This window comes from Thermobia domestica, chromosome 11 (assembly GCF_964235325.1).
Source record: "Thermobia domestica chromosome 11, izTheDome1.hap1.1, whole genome shotgun sequence".
Lineage (NCBI taxonomy): Eukaryota > Metazoa > Arthropoda > Insecta > Zygentoma > Lepismatidae > Thermobia > Thermobia domestica.
The window spans coordinates 75,698,921-75,717,689 of NC_137464.1; the positions used below are offsets into that span (position 1 = coordinate 75,698,921).

The 18,769-nt window shown below is 37.9% G+C and overlaps 1 protein-coding gene across 1 annotated transcript in view; it reads left to right on the forward strand.

The window, feature by feature from the left end:
• LOC145664181 (sodium/potassium-transporting ATPase subunit alpha-B-like) overlaps positions 1–18,769 on the forward strand; it is a 465,697-nt gene that overhangs the window by 327,738 nt on the left and 119,190 nt on the right. The window contains exons 10-11 of the mRNA XM_081730619.1: positions 3,643–3,968; positions 8,665–8,913. Of these exons, the coding sequence (XP_081586745.1) occupies positions 3,643–3,968; positions 8,665–8,913 (575 nt within the window). The remainder of the gene's footprint in view (positions 1–3,642; positions 3,969–8,664; positions 8,914–18,769) is intronic.

An 18,769-nucleotide genomic window follows, 5' to 3' on the forward strand; every position in this document is an offset into this window, starting at 1 on the left:
TATACCTGTTATGTCTTACACAGTTCATAGCTACATATAAGTAACAACATCTGCTAAGCAAAAAGTTTGTCGTACGGCTTTTCACGTGGAAGAGCCCTGGTTCAATTCCCGGGGGCGCATTCTGCTAAGTTTCCGTACAATATAATTTATATATACCTGTTATGTCTTACACAATTCATAGCTACATATAAGTAACAACATCTGCTAAGCAAAATGTTTGTCGTACGGCTTTTCACGTGGAAGAGCCCTGGTTCAATTCCCGGGGGCGCATTCTGCTAACTTTCTTTACAATATAATTTATATATACCTGTTATGTCTTACACAATTCATAGCTACATATAAGTAACAACATCTGCTAAGCAAAATGTTTGTCGTACGGCTTTTCACGTGGAAGGGCTCTGGTTCGATTCCCGGGGCGCATTCTGCTAACTTTCTGTACAATATAATTTATATATACCGGTTATGTCGTACACAATTCATAGTTATGTATAAGTAACAAGTTCGCACTGCAAGCAAAATATTTAGCGTACGGTTCTCCACCTGGGAGAATACTAATTCGAGTCCCGGTGCAATGAAAAAATGTTGATTCCCTGTATCCTCCATATTACATTATACTATATCTTAGTCACGTTATAATTCCATAAAAGTACACCGTCATATCATTTTCAATACCGGAAAATCCGCAATCAATTCCCGATTAAAACCAAACAGTTCCGTCCCCTTATACTCCAGACAATTACAATATGTCCCTTTCCTATATAAAAAATGAACAAGTACAATACAAGAAAACTACAACGTTAGTGCTTACTAATGATTTTTTCTTCCGGTGCCTTCTATGTATCAATTTTCTTCTTCCAACAGTATATTTGCGTTTCTTATCTCTTATACGTTGTACGAATCATGCAAATAAATCGTTATTTTTATACCCTTCAATCTTTCCAGAAGTTTCAAGAGTGTTCTTTTCCCTATTCCAACAATAATAAGCTTGGAAAAAAGATCTCGACGTTTCCAGTACTTTGTTTCACTCATTCCGACCCAGCAGCTGCCGCGTTACATGTGCTGCATATTAATGAATCCAACAATATATTACCTTGTTCTACGTGTGTGATCTGCATATTTTATTTCCGAAAGGTCTTTTCTGTATTCTGCTTGTCCAATTAATATTTCTTTTAACCGGAAACATTTATTATGTGTCATGTTCTTTATACAACCTCCGGCTGCACTTGCATACATTATGTGTCATTAGTATGCGAAAAAAAAGGTGTATCCATTTTTCACACTGTCAACCGAGTGTGTCAACCAACTGGTACCATGTCAAAATTATCGACACTCATGAATATTCATGAGTGTCGAAAAGATGCCCGGAACCTACTGTGGCACTCTCACAGCGCAGGCCTACATTGATGTTTTAAGCACCTTGCTTCCTACTGTTGAAGAACAATTCGGGGATGGCGATTGCATCTTTCAACACCATTGAGTACCTGTTCATACTACACTGCCTGTGACGGAGTAGTTACAAGACCGTAATATCCCTGTAATGGACCGGCCTGAGGAGAGTCCTGACTTTAATCCTATAGAACATCTTTGGGATGTTTTGGATCGCCGACTTCGTGTCAGGCCTCACCGACCTACATCGATACCTCTCTTCAGTTCAGCACTCCGTGAAGAATGGGCTGCCATTCCCCAAGAAACCTTCCAGCACCTGATTGAAAGTATGCCTGCGTGAGTGGAAGCTGTCATTAAGGATAAGGGTGGGCCAACACCATATTGAATTCCAGCAGTACCGATAGAGGGTGCCACGAACTTGTAAGTCATTTTCAGCCAGGTGTCCGGATACTTTTGATCACATAGTGTATGTAATAAATGCTTCTTGGTTAGAAGCAGTGCGCCGTCCTAATGATTTAAGGTCTGCGCCCCCGACAGCTTCTCAGTCCGACCCTGCTTCCGTTACGTTTCTGGGGAATAGTTGGTGAAAGTTGTTTTGGTCAGAAAACTAGCATCTTACATACAGTGAATGAAATTAATTTTTAAAACCACATTTTCAATTGTTGCTAAACTTCTGGGACTGGGTACATAATTCAAATATGTTTTATCTTAAATTAAGTAGGGACCAGACCAGATCCTTATTTCTAGACGACATTGTGACCTATTGCCCGGAATTCTTCGAGCCATATATACTGTATATACAGAGCTCGAAAATTATGTGTGTGCGTGTTATAATAAAGTGAGAATGAGACGCTGCCGGTTGAAGACATGTCAGTAGATCATTTAATATACAAAACAGGTATTTTCTTTTTCATATTTATTTAGTTGAATAGATACGCTACTGTTGTTCCATAAAATCACTTCTAGTATGTTGAAAAATTGTCTTTCAGACAATTTTTGTTTGTTTTAACCCATTGTAGTTTGACATATGTTTGTTGTTAACAAACTGCTATCCACATTGGTCAAACAATTAGGTGAGCAAATCAGAAAACGCAAAAACGATTGAAAGACATCAAAATTCCCGATATATATTTGGTTATGAGGGTTGTTGCCTTGATCACTGCAATGGATCTTTACTGGAAGGTCCGTACGAACGAACGCAAATGTGATGTCCCACGACACGAGGTACAATTTGCGATAATACGTGAAGTTATCAGGCAACTTCGGAACGCTAGAGCAAGTAGTGTCGCTTTGAAGTGCAGTGAATGGATGTGAGTTGGTCTGGTGAGGTGTTGCATAGGAACAATGGTAGCACAACACGATTTAGCAGAATCTGTGGCATAGAGAGCCATAGCCAGGGTGAACCTGAGCAGACAATGTATGATAGCTGAGGCCCTCGGCTTTCCTCACAGCTATTTCCAGACTGGTTGTTTTCAATAGACGGGAAAAATATGCCACTTGTCAGGACAAGATTGTCTATACACAACGTCAGTGAGGGAAGACTGTTGTTTGGTGTAATTGGCTCAGAAAAACAGGCGGTAAAGTGCAACTGACTTTCAACATGTGCTTGTAATAGCACCAAGGCGCAGAGTGCCAACCCAAACCATGCTCAATCACCTGCGTGAAGAGACATTTTGTGCACGATGGCCGGTGGTATATGTTCTTTTAACTGCAAAACAGAATAGGGCGTGTAGAAATTGTGCTGCTGAACATAGTGAGGGGGAATGTTGAGTTGAACACTATTCTGTTCTCGGATCACCCATGTTTCGACTTGTGATCAGACAATCGATGTATTCTCAGAGGGAACATGAATCACAGAATTATCCATCTTATTTGCAGAAGGCATCGCAGGATGAAGATGATGGAATAATGGTGTAGGTAGGAATCAGTACCGGATGACGCATAGCCCTGCAGATAACTCGGAACAGTACCCTAACAGCTCAGCGGTTCGGAAATGAGATCCTCAGGCCACGCAGAGTACATTTATATTGATCACCCAGCATACGTGCATTGCATTCATCATGGCAACAAACTTCAGAACCAAATATAAATGCATATTTGATTTCCCTCGGTCATTACTGCTTTACTGGCTTGCCGCCCCAATTGTTTTAACCAGCGCATTAGCAAAGTAGCAGTCACTTCAAGGTTTATATTTAAATAGCAAACAAGGTAGAAATATATTCTATTAAAATAATTTTTTTGTATATGACGTTACAGAGAAGTGATTGGAGATGCTTCTGAAACAGCGTTATTAAAGTTTGTGGAGTTGACCATTGGAGACATTAATGAGTACCGAAAGACGATGCCGAAAATTTGTGAGATCCCGTTCAGCTCCCAAACAAAATATCAAGTTTCAGTGCATAAATTGGACGATGACCCCAAATACACATATTTGGTTGTAATGAAAGGTGCACCAGAGCAGATTATAGAAAGGTGCAATAAAATTTTTCTTTTTGAAAAGGATGAACGTTTAGATGAAGAGACCAAACAAAAGTTTAATGATGCTTATGTGGAGCTTGGTGGTCTTGGAGAACGTGTGCTAGGTATTTTGATACTATACAGTAGTAATAAAATGTAGTCTATATTTGGTGTTCTTAAATTGGCTTGCCCGGACCACAGAGCACTGTTCTGCAAGACGAAATAAAACGAAAATGTAATATGATGGAATGTCTTTCGGGGCCTCCTTCAGCCGCTATGGTGAATCAAAATTTTACTATGTGGCAACATCGCATATTAACTTGGAACCATTAGTATTGCTCTACAAATCCATCAAACAGTTACATTGATTGTTTAAGTAATAAGTGTTGCTAGTAAACGTTTATTGACTTTAACTGTCATCTGGCTAGAATCGATGTACAGTAATTACTTGATGAATTATTAGATCTAATTTATGGTTCTTTATCTGCGATGTTGCCACATAGTGCAATTTACGTCTCCAGACGAGGACTCGAAAGGTATACACACACACTTGTAGACTGTGTTGACTTGTAGAATAGTGCTCTGTGATCCGTGGGCGTCATTTTTAGAAGACCCGATATATTTCCATATATCTTAAGAAACAGTAGTGTGCAAGTAGTTCAGTACGCGTTTCGTTCCCTCAGTCGCAGTCTCATTCTTGGCCGACACACACGAACTCCTTTATTGTATGAATAGGAAGTAAGGGGAAGGAATAAAAGGAGTGCGGTAAAGTAGATCACCTGGTGGATCGCGCCTCACTTCGATAATTCTGTCTTTTTCTAAAGAGTGAAGTATTGATATAAGGCTCAATCATCTGGTATGCGATGCAAATGTTAATTGTTTTCCTTACGGATTTTTCGATTGTAAATAATAACTTAGGAAGTTAATGCCCATAAAGCTTCCCTTAATACACCCACACTACCGTACCTGCCGTTTACAATTAACGATTGTGTATTAAAAATAAGAAAGAAAAGATATGTTATAGAACCAAAATATACATTGAAGAGTGTTTTAAGATCCATCTTAAATGGAGAATTTTAATCCGTACTAGCTGTATTCATCGTGCTCTCTTTTAAGGGTAATTAGTCGAGAATAGAAAGGTCTTCTCATATTAATAGAAGCAACATGAATTGTTTGTCTCAATTTGCCCATCACATAAAGATACACAGGAAGCAAATTCTTGTACGTTTTTGAAAAATACGATAATACAAAAATTAGAATTGAATATAATCTAGGTGCACGGTTGTACTCCAAGCTCAGTTCTTTCGCTCACTCAGGACTGAAGTACGCCGTGTTGTTATATACACCAGGTTTTCTGTGGACATCCATAATTTCGCTTTCCACAAAGATAGTGCAATGAAAAGTAGCTGAGTCATTAACCTACACTACGCCATGGCCTGTATAAAATCTTAATGCTTTACCTCAAACTGTTTATGAGATAGAGGGTCGAGAAAACCTTTTAAAAAACTCGACCTATGGTACTCATTCATCAAAACCTGTATACATTCGAACTTAAAATTTGGAGCAAATGTAGGATTTGTGATAGAAGTAAATAGAAAATTCCGAAAACTGGAAACTTATTTCTCCAAGCATTAAAATTAAGGAACAAGGGCAAAAAGATATAAGAGTTGTGTCATTTCAAAATCTTATGACACGCTTTCCGCAACGCCATTCTTGCTTCGGTTTTAAATGTCAATGAAACAATACAATTTGTTGAGGTAGAGTAAATTTATGTGGTTATAATCTCTATCTTTTCAAGTATACAGAACTACTATGAAAAGTTATAATTAAGCATAAAAGGTTTAGTATTAATAAAACAATCGCTTCTTGCTATCTTCTCGCCCGTACTACTTCCCATAGTGTCTTTTCCATAGTGCAGCTTTGCCCAAAATTGCTACTTTCTCATAATGACCAAACGACCAAACATTCTCATAATGAACAATGTGAGCAAAGTGGCGCACATTATGGCTTCACAGCTTGTGAGAGCTTGATCGACTTAATTCTACAAATAGACGTCAACCTCTAAGACCTACAGTTATGTAAGTATCACTGTATGTAGACAGTTGTCAATACAGTGCACTTTGTGGTTGATGACGCTTAAAGTTCAAAATGTGGTTTCTCTCTTCTAGTGTTGTGTAAGCGTTGAAAATGGCGCTTACACAACAACGGAAGGCAAAGAACGCAAAGACAATATCCGTTATCACAGTTTAACGCAACTTTCGGCGACAGTTTGGGGTCGATCCACCTGACAGGAATTCCAATAATAGTTGGCACACACCACTCATAGAGACAGGTTGCCTATGCAAAGGCAAAACCACCGGCTATACTTCACATTCAGGGGAGACAGTGGATAGAGTTCAGCAATCCTTTCAGGCCAACCCCATGAAGTCAGTTCGGAAAGTTCGCATTGTCCTGCTCAACAGTCTATGTTCTTCGTAAGCGTTTGAACTTCAAGGCTTACAAGCTGCAACTTGTGAAAGTACTCAATAAAGATGACAAAAAAACTTCACATTATCTACAGGGTAGGCATGTTGGGATTCCTAGAAAATGATGACATTACGGACAGGATAGTTTTCGGTGATGAGGTAGGGGACCTTCCATATCAACGGAATGTCAACAGGTATAATATTTGAATCTGAGATTCAGAACACCCTCGGCGAATCATTGAGCACGTCATAGACTCTTCAAAGTGGAATGTTGTTGCTACCATGTGCAAAACGCTAGTTAATCACTCAGATAAAACTAATTCACGGGATAACCTTAAAATATGGTTAGGGCACTACAAACCCTAGTATGTAATTGCAAGGTTGAATTTCGTTCGTTAGCCTGGAAAAATAGTTCATGATACAAATTTAATGTGTGGTTGGTGACCTAAAAACCTGAAGAGTTAAATAATCACTACTACTGCTACTGCTGTTACTTACTAGGGAAGTACATGAAGTAGTACGCGGGGACCTTCATGTGTTATATATCGTTGGAAAGGTCACACCGAGTATACTTCACATGTGAAATATTTCGCTTGAATGGAGCCTGTATGGGGCGTGGCGACCATTTAAAGATCAGAACAAGGCTTGCTCCGAAACACCAGAAAACGTGTATAAAATAAGAAGCTATGACGTAATTGTTTTGAGACGTGGTATATATGGGTTTGAAAGGTGGCTGAATACGAATCTGACACCAAATGTTTACAAATCAAAATGGTGGATCCAACAAGGCGGACATAAATTACAAAGAAACATGCTATGAATCTTAAATCAGGTATATGTAGATATTCGACGTCGGTGTGTATGAATCGGATGCTAAAAGTGTAAAATTCAAAATGGCGGATCCAAGATGGCGGACAAAATATAAAAAACTGCTATGAAACTGAAAGCAGGTGGATAGAGGTTTTCGTGGTTGCTGAATTCAATGTTAAACGTACAAAATGCAATATGACGGATCGAATGTGGCGGACGCAAAATGCAAAAAAGATATGTACAGAACGAACATACGTTATTCTTACACATGTAGTAGAAAAATACCTATAGTGCATAAGGGGGCAAGTAGATGATGTTTTACAATAAACAGGGAACGTGTTTTGCTATACAATCATACCAACATTGAGGCACAGAATGCAGGGTAGGTTTTGTAGTGCACAGGAAAGTTTTATGATATGAACAGATTGCAATCATAGGCAATAATTATTTTACTACCAACTCCCTCCCCCGCCGCCGGAGAGATACGGAAGAATCGGCATGTGTTATATATCGTTAAAAGCTGAATCGACTACTCTTCACATTTGTAATATCTCGCTTGAATGGCCTCTGTAGGGTATGTTGCAATTATTTTCATATACCATGACTGAAGATTCGAACAATGACAGTGAAAAGTAAACGTTTAAAATATCGTTATGCTTCCATAACTGTCTTTCCGGTTTCACATTATGTCGTGTACACTTGTGAGCAATATGTACGATAAATGTCCACTCTCCGTAGTAGGGATGGTACTGATACCGGGAGTAATTTCGATCTTGTGTGCTTTTCCAAATCGAGAGGAGATCGAGACGGAGCCCAGGCTCCTCCCGATACTCATACGTCCATTCTATACTTTTGCACCTTTTGTTCACCATATTAGATGCGTCATATTGCATTTTGCACTTTTAACATTGAATTCGTATATTGCGACCACGAAAACCTCTACCTACCTTCTTTCAGTTTCAGCAGTGCTTCACGTTTTGTCCGCCATATTGAATTTTGCACTTTTAGCATCCGATTCACACATAACGACATTAAATATCTCTATATACCTGATTTCAGATTCATAGTATGTTTCTTTGTAAGTTGTGTCAGCCATGTTGGATCCGCCATTTTGATTTGTAAACATTTGATGTCAGATTCGTATTCAGCTACCTTTCAAACCTATATATACCACGTCTCAAAACAATTACGTCATAGCTTCTTATTTTATACACGTTTCCTGTTGTTTCGGAGCGAGCCTTGTTCTGATCTTTAAATGGTCTCCACGTCCCCTACAGGCCCCATTCAAGCGAGATATTTCACATGTGAAGTATACTCGGTGTGACCTTTCCAACGGTATATAACACATGCAGATACCCGCGTACCACTTCATGTACTTCCCTAGTTAGTATAAATAGTAGTAACGTTAAGTCATGGGTTAGTCTGTATAGAGCTTTGTTGTAATTATCATTGAGTTGAATTTATTAAAACTGGAAGTAATTGATATTTTTTCTTTCACATATACAGAAAATGTTTCTAATTAACCATTTATTTCTTTGTTCTGCAGGTTTTTGTGATTTGGCACTTCCCAAGGAGAAATATCCTCTTGGGTTCAAATTTGACACAGACAAACTCAACTTTCCTCTAACAGATCTTCGATTCGTAGGTTTAATATCTATGATAGACCCTCCACGAGCTGCCGTGCCTAATGCAGTACAACAGTGCAAAGAAGCTGGTATCAAAATTATTATGGTTACTGGTGATCACCCAATTACTGCCAAGGCTATAGCACGAGGAGTTGGTATTATTTCTGAAGGTAACGCACTATTCATATTCTGGTACTGATACACAACGTTTAAAGTGTTAGTAATGTCGCAATTCTTCTTCTATGTAAGCACTTGACCTCTGAAAGTGTCCCGACATATTTATATGAGACGGAATGAATATTTTATTGTACTTATTTTTAACCTTTCTTGTATATATTATTCTCAGACTGAAAGTACGAACTAGACATGTCTATACACAAGCATATACACCAGCCGAAATATTATGATATGACTAACCGCTACTTCTCTAGCGAAGTCGTTACGCCGACGTAAGAAGCACGGGGGATAGCAGAGCCGCTCGCAAGACGGTGACATAGTTCTCACTCAATCAGTCAGTGTGTTACTTATTCGTAGAATGGGGAAGACTAGCGATAGATTGGAGTTTGATTGGGACCAGAGTGTGATGGCCAGACGACTGGGAAGGAGCACCTTGGGAACAGGACGACTTGTCGGGTGCTCATAAACTCTGTGGTTAGTGTTTTCCACAGTTGTGGAAAAAAACAAGGAAACCAGCAACAAACCACAAGAGGTGGGGCGCCCGCAACTCATTAAAATTATTGGACTTCATTGACTGCTGGAACTGATGAAAGAGAATACGGTGCAAATTGTGGTATAATTAAAGTTGACGTGAACAATGTATAGAGCATGAGTGCGTCTGAGCACACACATCACCGTACACTACTAAGTATGGGCCTCCGCAGCCGGAAAAAATGAAATGAAATCTTTGAGTTTTACGTCCCACGGTTATGCCGGTTAGGCTAAAGGAGACGGTGATGATGAGTAATGAATGAAATGGTGGAATGAAGAAAGTGGGGGAAACGGGAGAACCCCGAGAAAACCCACGCACACGGTGTTTGTCCACCACAAAGTTCACTTGGCGGGGGCTGGGATCGAACCCGTTACCCCAAGCACAAGAGGTGAACGCTCTACCACTGAGCCACCACGGCCCCCTCCGCAGCCGACGTCAATCATAACGGCATCGTCAATTACAAGTGGAATGGGCACGTTGCCATCGTCATTAGACCACAGAGCAATAACACAACGTTGAATGGTTGAACACAACGTTGACGAAGAACCACGATACTGCCTTCGTCACATCGATCGCCGGGTCAGAATCCATCGTCTTCTGGAGAACAGCTGCTCAATACGTGCAAAATAGGACAACACCAGGCCGGTGGTGGCTTCATTATGATTTGAAGAACCTTCATATAGTCCCCCACGTGTCCAGTAGGCGTGTGAAGAGCCCCTTGATAGCTCCTGCTATCGGTAGTTCATAGCTGATCACGATACCGATTCATGTTGGTCATTATTTCGAGCTGTTAATGATGCCTTTCAGCAGGACAATGATCCTTGTCACAATGCTAATGTTAGCCTGGAGTGCTTCGAGGGGCACAGTGATGAATTTCAATTGCTACAATGCTCTCAAACTCACCCGATCTTAACCCAATTTGAACATCTTTGGAATGTAATTTAACGTCAGATCCCATTCCATGGTTCCTTGAGATCCCAGAAATTGAGTGACTCGTGTGTAAATGTTGTGGGCTATACCTCCAACCAACTAACAAGGTCTGATTGCCTCCATGCCAATCCTAATTGCTGTTATCCTGCGAGTCAAAGATGGACATACCAGATATTAGGAAGATATCCTTTTATATATATATACTTAGCAGCCAAAACATTGTGATCATCATATATATAGGGTGTCTCATAAGTTCGTTTACATAGACCATCTCGGTAACTATTAATATACAATAAAACTATAAGAGACCAATGTTATTGGAAAGTATGTGTTGTTTTCGATCTAAAATATTGAAATTTTCGGAACTGCACCAACCATTTGGACTCTACACTGATATAGCGCCCAATGGTAAAGAAAAATGCAACGTCGCCACGTCTTTGTTGAACTACAATGAAGAAAAGAGTGTGTAGTTTGAAGTATCCTGGACCAAGGATAAGAAAAAGGATTGCCACAATGAAGGATATGAAGAAGGATCACACGCGACGTCAATCCAAGGCAGTAGTTTCACCATCAGAAGGGAGGCAGGTACGAAAAAGAAATTGAATTGAATTTATTCACGGTAAACTGGTATTAGTGGCTAAGTGATGTCAACGAGACTAGACAGGAGGACAATATGGTGCTGTCGAATATCCTATGGAATTACAGTCTTGACTGAAGGTGATATTGTGAAAAACATTGGTTCCACAGGTTGTATACTTGATGTAGTACAAAATAGTGCGGGAATACACTGCTTCAATGAGCTATTTGTGCTCTCCGCTCTTTCCAAGATACCGGGAACAGCCTCTGGGTAAATGCTATTTTCCCTATCCGTCAGAAAGTGGTAACTGTAGGCCGCATATCTTGTAAAGGGTTTGGACGGTAACTGACTGAAGATATTAGATGTTCTTCTTCTGTAAAAGGTTCAATGTTTGAGGAATTGATAGTAGATATGAGGCACTATAGATGGCTGAGTCAGCAAAACTTTTAGCCCCCGTGGGAATATTTTGGCCCTGGGAACTTCCCTGGGTGTCGTAAACCAACCAAAACTAGTATGTTGCTATGCTTATGCTCTTGGACAGCTACCAACTATAGAAACAAGATGAAACATCCGTTTTGTTTTCTTCTTCGTCTTCTTGTATGTATTGGATAGCTATTTTGAACCCTCGCCTCTCCTACGAAGCTAAGAATCGAAGCTTCTCATAGCATTGTGTAGCTATTTTGGACCCCCAGCCCTCGTCCCTCCTGCAAAGCGAAGAACGGAAGCTTCTCATAGCATTGGGTAGCTACGTATTTGGACTAGAGATGCAAAAAAGCCGGCTTTTTTGAATCGATGGTTTTTTGCACATAAAAAGCCGGCTTTTTTGGGAAAAAAACGAGAATTTTGGAAATTTTGGCTTTTTTCATTTTCATGATTTTTCTGTTTAAATAGCTTTCTTATAGTATACTCTAAACTTAAATAAGATTTCGTGACCTGAATGCCATATTTCGCTCTGGAATTCACCATCATGATGGATGGAGCACATGATTTATGAATTAAAGTAAACAAAGTACGTAGTATTTGAGGGCAATTTTAGAAGTTGTTTAACCTTATTTTAACTTCTGAATCATCGACATTTTTTTCTTTTCTAGATCCTTTCTTTTTAGTCATCCGTGTTTCATATCTTGGAGCTTAGAACTCTAGCTTCTAGCAACAAAAAAAAAATAATAATAATAATAAATAAACTTATGTTCTTCAATATATCCATCAGAGCGTAGTTCCACATTTCCATTATACTGTAGCTGTGCAATGATTTAACAATAATCTTCCGGACACAACCTTGAATACCATTTGATAGAAATAATCAGTGTCGGATTTAGAAAAATATTTGGGAGGGTTTTTTTCTGAATATTGTTTGGTTTTTCTAAAAATTCCTAACTTTTATTTAAGAGGAGCTTAATTTTATGAGTACAGGCATAATAAATATTTCGTTTCGTTTGTATATTCAACTATAATCTTTCAGATACAACCTTGAAGACCATTTTATACTGATAATCAGTGGCGGATTTAGAAAAGTATTTTGGGAGGGGCTTTTTTTATTAATGCTTAGTTTTTCTAAAAATTCCAATTTTTATTTTTTATTTATTTATTTATTTTTTTATTTATTTTTTTATTTTTTATTTATTTTTTTTGAAGACAGCTTGAAGTTTATGAGTAAAGGAAAAACTAATATTTAGTTTGTTTTAGAAATTCCGTAATTTCGGGGTAGAGGCTTCAATCCGAAAGACATCCCCACGCCTAACCTTCTTTGCAAATCCATCACTGCTGGTAATTAGTAATAACAAAGATTTAAAAACGATTAGAAAGGAAGTCGGCCAGGACACACAGTACACGCACTATCTTTACATTCACAGATGGGATTAAGAAAACTTTTGTCAAAATGGTCGAATGCGGGGTTGAATCCCGGACTTCACGATAGAAGCGCGAAAGCTAACCACTCTATGTTTGTTGTGCTTAACTTAAATGTATTCTCTCTCTCTCTTTCTCTATGGCCACAAAATTTCTCCATTGACTTCTCTCCTTATTTAATTCAATCCAGTTTCTACTCTGTATTCCTATTTCTGCAATATCCATCATAATATTGTCCTCCCATCTGGGCCTAGGTTTTCCTAATGGATGTTTCCCGATTGGATTTCCAGTTAAAACTTTGAAAGCGTTCCTACTTTCTTCCATTATGGCTACATGACCTGCCCACCTGAGCCTCCTAGACTTGATGACTCTAATGATGTTTGGTAAACCGTATATAATTATGTAGTTCCTCCTTATGAAGTTTCCGCCATTCCCCATTCCCGTTCTTCTTGGGTCCGAATATTCGTCTCAGAATGTTATTCTCAAATAATTTCAGTCTGCGTTCTTCCCTCAGCGTAAACGACCATGTTTCACAACCATTAAGCATAGCAGGCATGATTATCATTTTATATATTTTAAGCTTTAAATTCCTTGACAGAATTTGCGACGACAAAATATTTTGAACTGAATAATAAGAATTTCCTGATTTCAGTCGACATTTAATTTCTTTGTGGGTATGATTTTGGTCTGGTAATACTGATTCAAGATTTTTGAAAGTATCCACTGTGTCGAAAAGTATTAATTGATATTTTAACGCACTCATAATTTGCCATATTACGATCCTTGTGAACTTCCTTGTATTTAGATTTCTCTGCATTTACTCATATCCCTGCAAGCGTTTTATAAAGCCTCTGCATTTCTTTCGATTGTTCTCCTATTAGATTTACATCATCAGTATACACCATAACCTGGTGAACACCATTCAACTCTAGGCCCTGGTTCCTATCTTTGATTTTTCTTATAGCGTACTCCGGAACAAAGATGAATAATAACGGCAATAATGCATATCCTTGTTACAAGCCAATCTCGACGTGGAAGTTCGCATTTTTCTACTTGGACTCTGGGATTCATTTAAACAGTTAGTAAATCTAGCTTTTTCGGTATTCCAAATTCTGTAAGAATGTTGTACAATGTTTCCCCCTACCCGAGTTGTATGCCTTTCTAAAATCAATAAACAGTCGATGTACTGGGTAATATGTTCCCATTTCTTTTCGAATATTTGTCGAATGGTATATATCTGATCGATTTCGACTAAATACACACTGATAATCTCCAATAATTTCATCTGCGTATGGAGTCAGTCTTATTAATAGAATGTTGAGAAATGCCTCGATAATTTTACAATCAATTTTGTCTCCTTTCTTGTGAATTGGAACAGTGATTGATTCTTCCACTCTTTTTAAATGTATTCCATAGTGTTTCTTTTTGGTAAAAAAAAAGTTTCGTAACGATATGTTGAATTTTCTTGTTAAAAATTCAGAAACCTTCAGGACTGGGTAAACCGTGATGGTGGTTATATATTCTACAGCCTAGGAAACCATACGCTCAGATGAACCGTCTATTACGTATATGATCCATGAACAGAAAATTCGATACTTTCCCGATTCTGAACAAGCTTAAGGAACAGTCAGTACATTACAGAGTTTGGAGCTTTACCGATTTTGCAGATCCGAAGCACCTGATAGGTGGTAACAGATTATTACGTTTGTGATCAATCAGTGAAAAATTTGTTCTAAATATTGATACAATGTATATGAAAGTTAAAACTGAACTGAAAAATTTCAAGAATGTACAGAGATACCCGAAACGAAGCTCTTGATGTGCATATTTCTCTCATGTTTTTCCTTTATTTTGCTTCAAAAAGAGGGTGTGTGATATTTTGAAGTAAAAATACTACATACAATTTTGCTAGTTATTTATGTATCATTTTTTAAGTACTTATTGTATATAAGAGGCTAAAATATCATTTCATATATTGGTTAATCCTTTGGAATTCATAATGTAAAAATGTTAAGAATTAAAAAAAAACTTTTTGAAATTCATGGTTTATTTTTGAGGTTTCATATTATTATCTGCATCAACCACTAATTAAATGAGTTTTTTGTTATAGAGAAGCGAAACAAAGTCTGCATTATCAGTTTAAAGCAAAAGTTTCAAAAAAGCCCAAAATTTCCCAAGCAAAAAAGCAAAGCGGAAAAAAACGAGTTTTTTTTTTTCAAAAAAGCCGGTTTTTTTCCGAGCCCTTGCATCTCTAATTTGGACACCCCAGCCTCCGACCCTCCTGCGAAGAGCGTAAGGGATTTAGCCTTGGTCCTATTCCCACGAAACGCCTGTAGGTTATGAACTGAAGCTGTGATATTCAGTGATCGAAGCTTCCCAGCAGACTGTATGAAATTTGTCCTTTGATCGAATTGGTCTTAGTTGCTAAGGTGTATATCGTATTTCATGATTTTTTGAAAACGTGGGATGAGAAATCGTATACGCATATGTCCTCATAAACTGGACGCTGAGTAACCTCAGGTCCCACGAGAAAGTTGTTGGGACATCGCCCTGAGAACGTTTCCTGGGTGTTGGGTTGCTAAGATATCATAAGCAGTATCGAAATATTAACCTTGGTCCTATTCCCCGGAGATGCCTGTATAAACAAGATGAAACATGCCTTTCCCAGCTCTTCAGTGAATAATTTATTTGGATTCCATTGAACATGATATAAGAACGGAAGCTTCTCATAGCATTTCATAATGTTTTGACAACGTAGGGTGAAAATTAGTATATTCAAGTCCCCAGGGGCGCTTGTATTGCATGTGTAAAGTGAACAAAATGATGATAATGATCTCTGTAATGAAGCCGTAACAAGACAGTTTTTCGAAATACATTCCCATAGAAACGATGGCTCGTAATCAAAATCACTTATGCAGAGAATTCAAAGATCAAATTATGCCAACGAATTTGCTGCTTGTGTTGAAGCCGTGGTGAGATATTTTTTTCGAAACACATTCCCATAGAAAACGTTGACTAGTAATCAAAATCACTTATGCAGAGAACCCCAAGATCAAATTATGCCAACGATTTTGAAGTTAAACACACACACGACTTAAGGTCACACGAGAAATTAGATGTGGTTAATGCGACCCGATTATTGAAGACGTGTTTGATCTTGTTATAACATGTTTTGTCGAAGGTAATCACGTGTGTGTGTGTGTGTGTGTGTGTGTGTGTGTGTGTGTGTGTGCGTAGACCGGAAAAAGAATAATTTTAATTGAGATTTAACAGAGTGAAGCTGTGTGCAGTACGTCTTTCTCTTGAAAGTTGAAATAGTGTGAGTGTGTGTGTTTGGTGATTCGTGTAACGTTGGATTCGATAACTGTGAACAAGTGTGACACCAGACGTTTTTATTAAAATAGGTAAGTAAAAATATATTACTAAAATGTTACAGTCTATGACTATCCGTGAAGGAATAAAACAGAATGTTATGTCTTCATTTAGCTATAAAGGAACTGGAGACAACAAGGAATAAAATGTATTTGATAATGAGAATGAATTCTAACATTAAAAAACACATACACATATATGTAAGTGAATTTGAATGAGTTGTGAATGTATGTTTCCTGCTCTCTCTCTCTCTCTGTTCGCACCGTGAAGATAGCACCGTGAATTTTCATCATGTACGTATGCCAAGAAGTCAAGGGCGTTTGAAACAACATGTTATGAATACAGAGAAATATGTAAAGGCAAAACGTGGTATTCTTACAATTAATAACAAAGGTACTAGATGTTTAGGGGATGCAATCATCGTTATCATAGGACTGAAAAAACAAGGGAAGAAGTTAATCCGAATACATAAGATATGTAAAAATTCAAAGTAATTATATAATAGAAAAAGAAGCAGAAGACCTGTGTGAAGCTGCCGGTATAGATCTCAGTCATGGTTGTGGAATTCCTGAAATTCGTAAATTTCAGGAATATTTAAAGGATTATAAAATCACAGTGTATAGGGGATTTTCAGGAAGTGGTGTTATGTTTGAAGCACCACCAAGTGATAACAAGAGAACACCTTTAAACTCACTTCACATAGATAACCATTACAATGTCATTGAATGCTTGACACCATGTTTTAGCTGTAGTTATTATTGCGAAAGTTGTCATAAGAAATATGAAAAAAGCATGCACATTTGAAACATTGTACAGCTGTATGTTATCGATGTCATCAGAAGCCACCGTGTGACTTTAAAGAAGCCCATATTATATGCAGTGATTGTAATCGAGAATTTTATGGCCAGTCATGCTATGAATATCTTAACTCAGCTCCGTATCAAACTGGAAAACCTTTGTGTTGAATTGTGAAAGTTTGTGCCCAGTGTTTGAAAATTTATGTTGTGAAAGAAAAAGGATCTCACGTATGTGGAGAAACGTATTGCAATATTTGCTATACTACAGTACCACCTAATCATGAATGTTACATGAAAGTGAATGAAGAGAGATCCAAAAAAGCCAACGAAAAAATTATCATGGGAAAGAAAGCTATGATTGTATTTTATGATATTGAATGTACACAAGATACGAAAATAGAAGATGAGAACGCAAACATATATGAACATATACCTAATGTCTTGGTTAGTCAGCATGCATGTTAACATTGTTATAAAGATAACAACATAAAAATGATTGTGTCGTTTGTAGAAAAGGAGAAAATATATTTGATGGAGAAAGTAATAGAAGACTTCCTAAAACATCTACAAAACGACGTCCAAACATTAAATTAGTAACATGCATTGCACACAATTCGAAAGGCTATGATGTACAGCGGGGGACACTTCTAAATGGTACACCTTAGCCGTAAATCTCCATATGGCTGTACCATTTAGAAGTGTCCCCCGCTGTACATTTCATCATTAAGACCATGGTTGAGAAGATGAATTGGAATCCAGAAGTGATCATGAATGGGGCGAAAGTTTTCTTCCTTTGCCCTTAAGTAAATTAAGTGGTGCGTTTGGTCTTCAATCCTGCCAAGGATATTTCCCACACTTTTTCAATCGACGTGAGAACCAAACATATAAACGTACACTTCCAGACATTAGGTATTATGGAACAGATACCATGAAAGCAGACGAAAGACTCAAGTTCTGCAATGGTATGCTGAACATCGTAATGTCGCCCTTAAAATGAAAGAACTCATCAAGTATTGCGTACAGGATGTTGAAGTTTTACGCCAAGCATGTATTTCCTTTATGAATACATTTGACTCTGAAACGAATGTAAATCCCTTACTTGAATGTATTACAATCGCTAGCACATGTAACTTGGTGTATCGAAGAAATTTCTTAAAGGAAAATACGATTGGTATTATACCAAAGAACGGGTATCAATGGAGAGATGTACAATCAATTGAAGCAGTACAATGGATAGCTTGAAAAAAACAAGAAACATTCAAAATACCAATGCTGCACGTACTAAGAAAAAACGAATTACATCAATGAATGTAGATGGTGAATGGACAGATTCCGATACAGGAAGAATACACGTGTGGGAGTATAAAGAATGTTTCACACATGACTGTATTTTTTGCTACCTAACGACAGAGATAAACCCATATATAACAAACCTACAGATACCATGGAATTTCGGTATGAAGCAATAAAGAAGAATATTCAAAAATTAAAAATTTTGGCTGTGAAGTGCACGAAATAAGGGGCAGTGAATTTAAAAAAAACAATTGCCAGGAAATGAAGAGATGAAGAAGTATGTTAGTAATCATCCATACACAAAGAAAACTCCGTTAAATCCTTGTGACGCATTTTATGAAGGACGTGTTAATGCCTTAAGTTTGTATCATAAAGCACGAGAGTCTGAAGAAGAAACAATCTATTACAAAGATGTTATTAGTCTTTATTCTTATATACGTAAAACTAAGGAATTTCCAATTCGTCACTCCACTATCTATCTGCCTGGAGATTCAAAGATT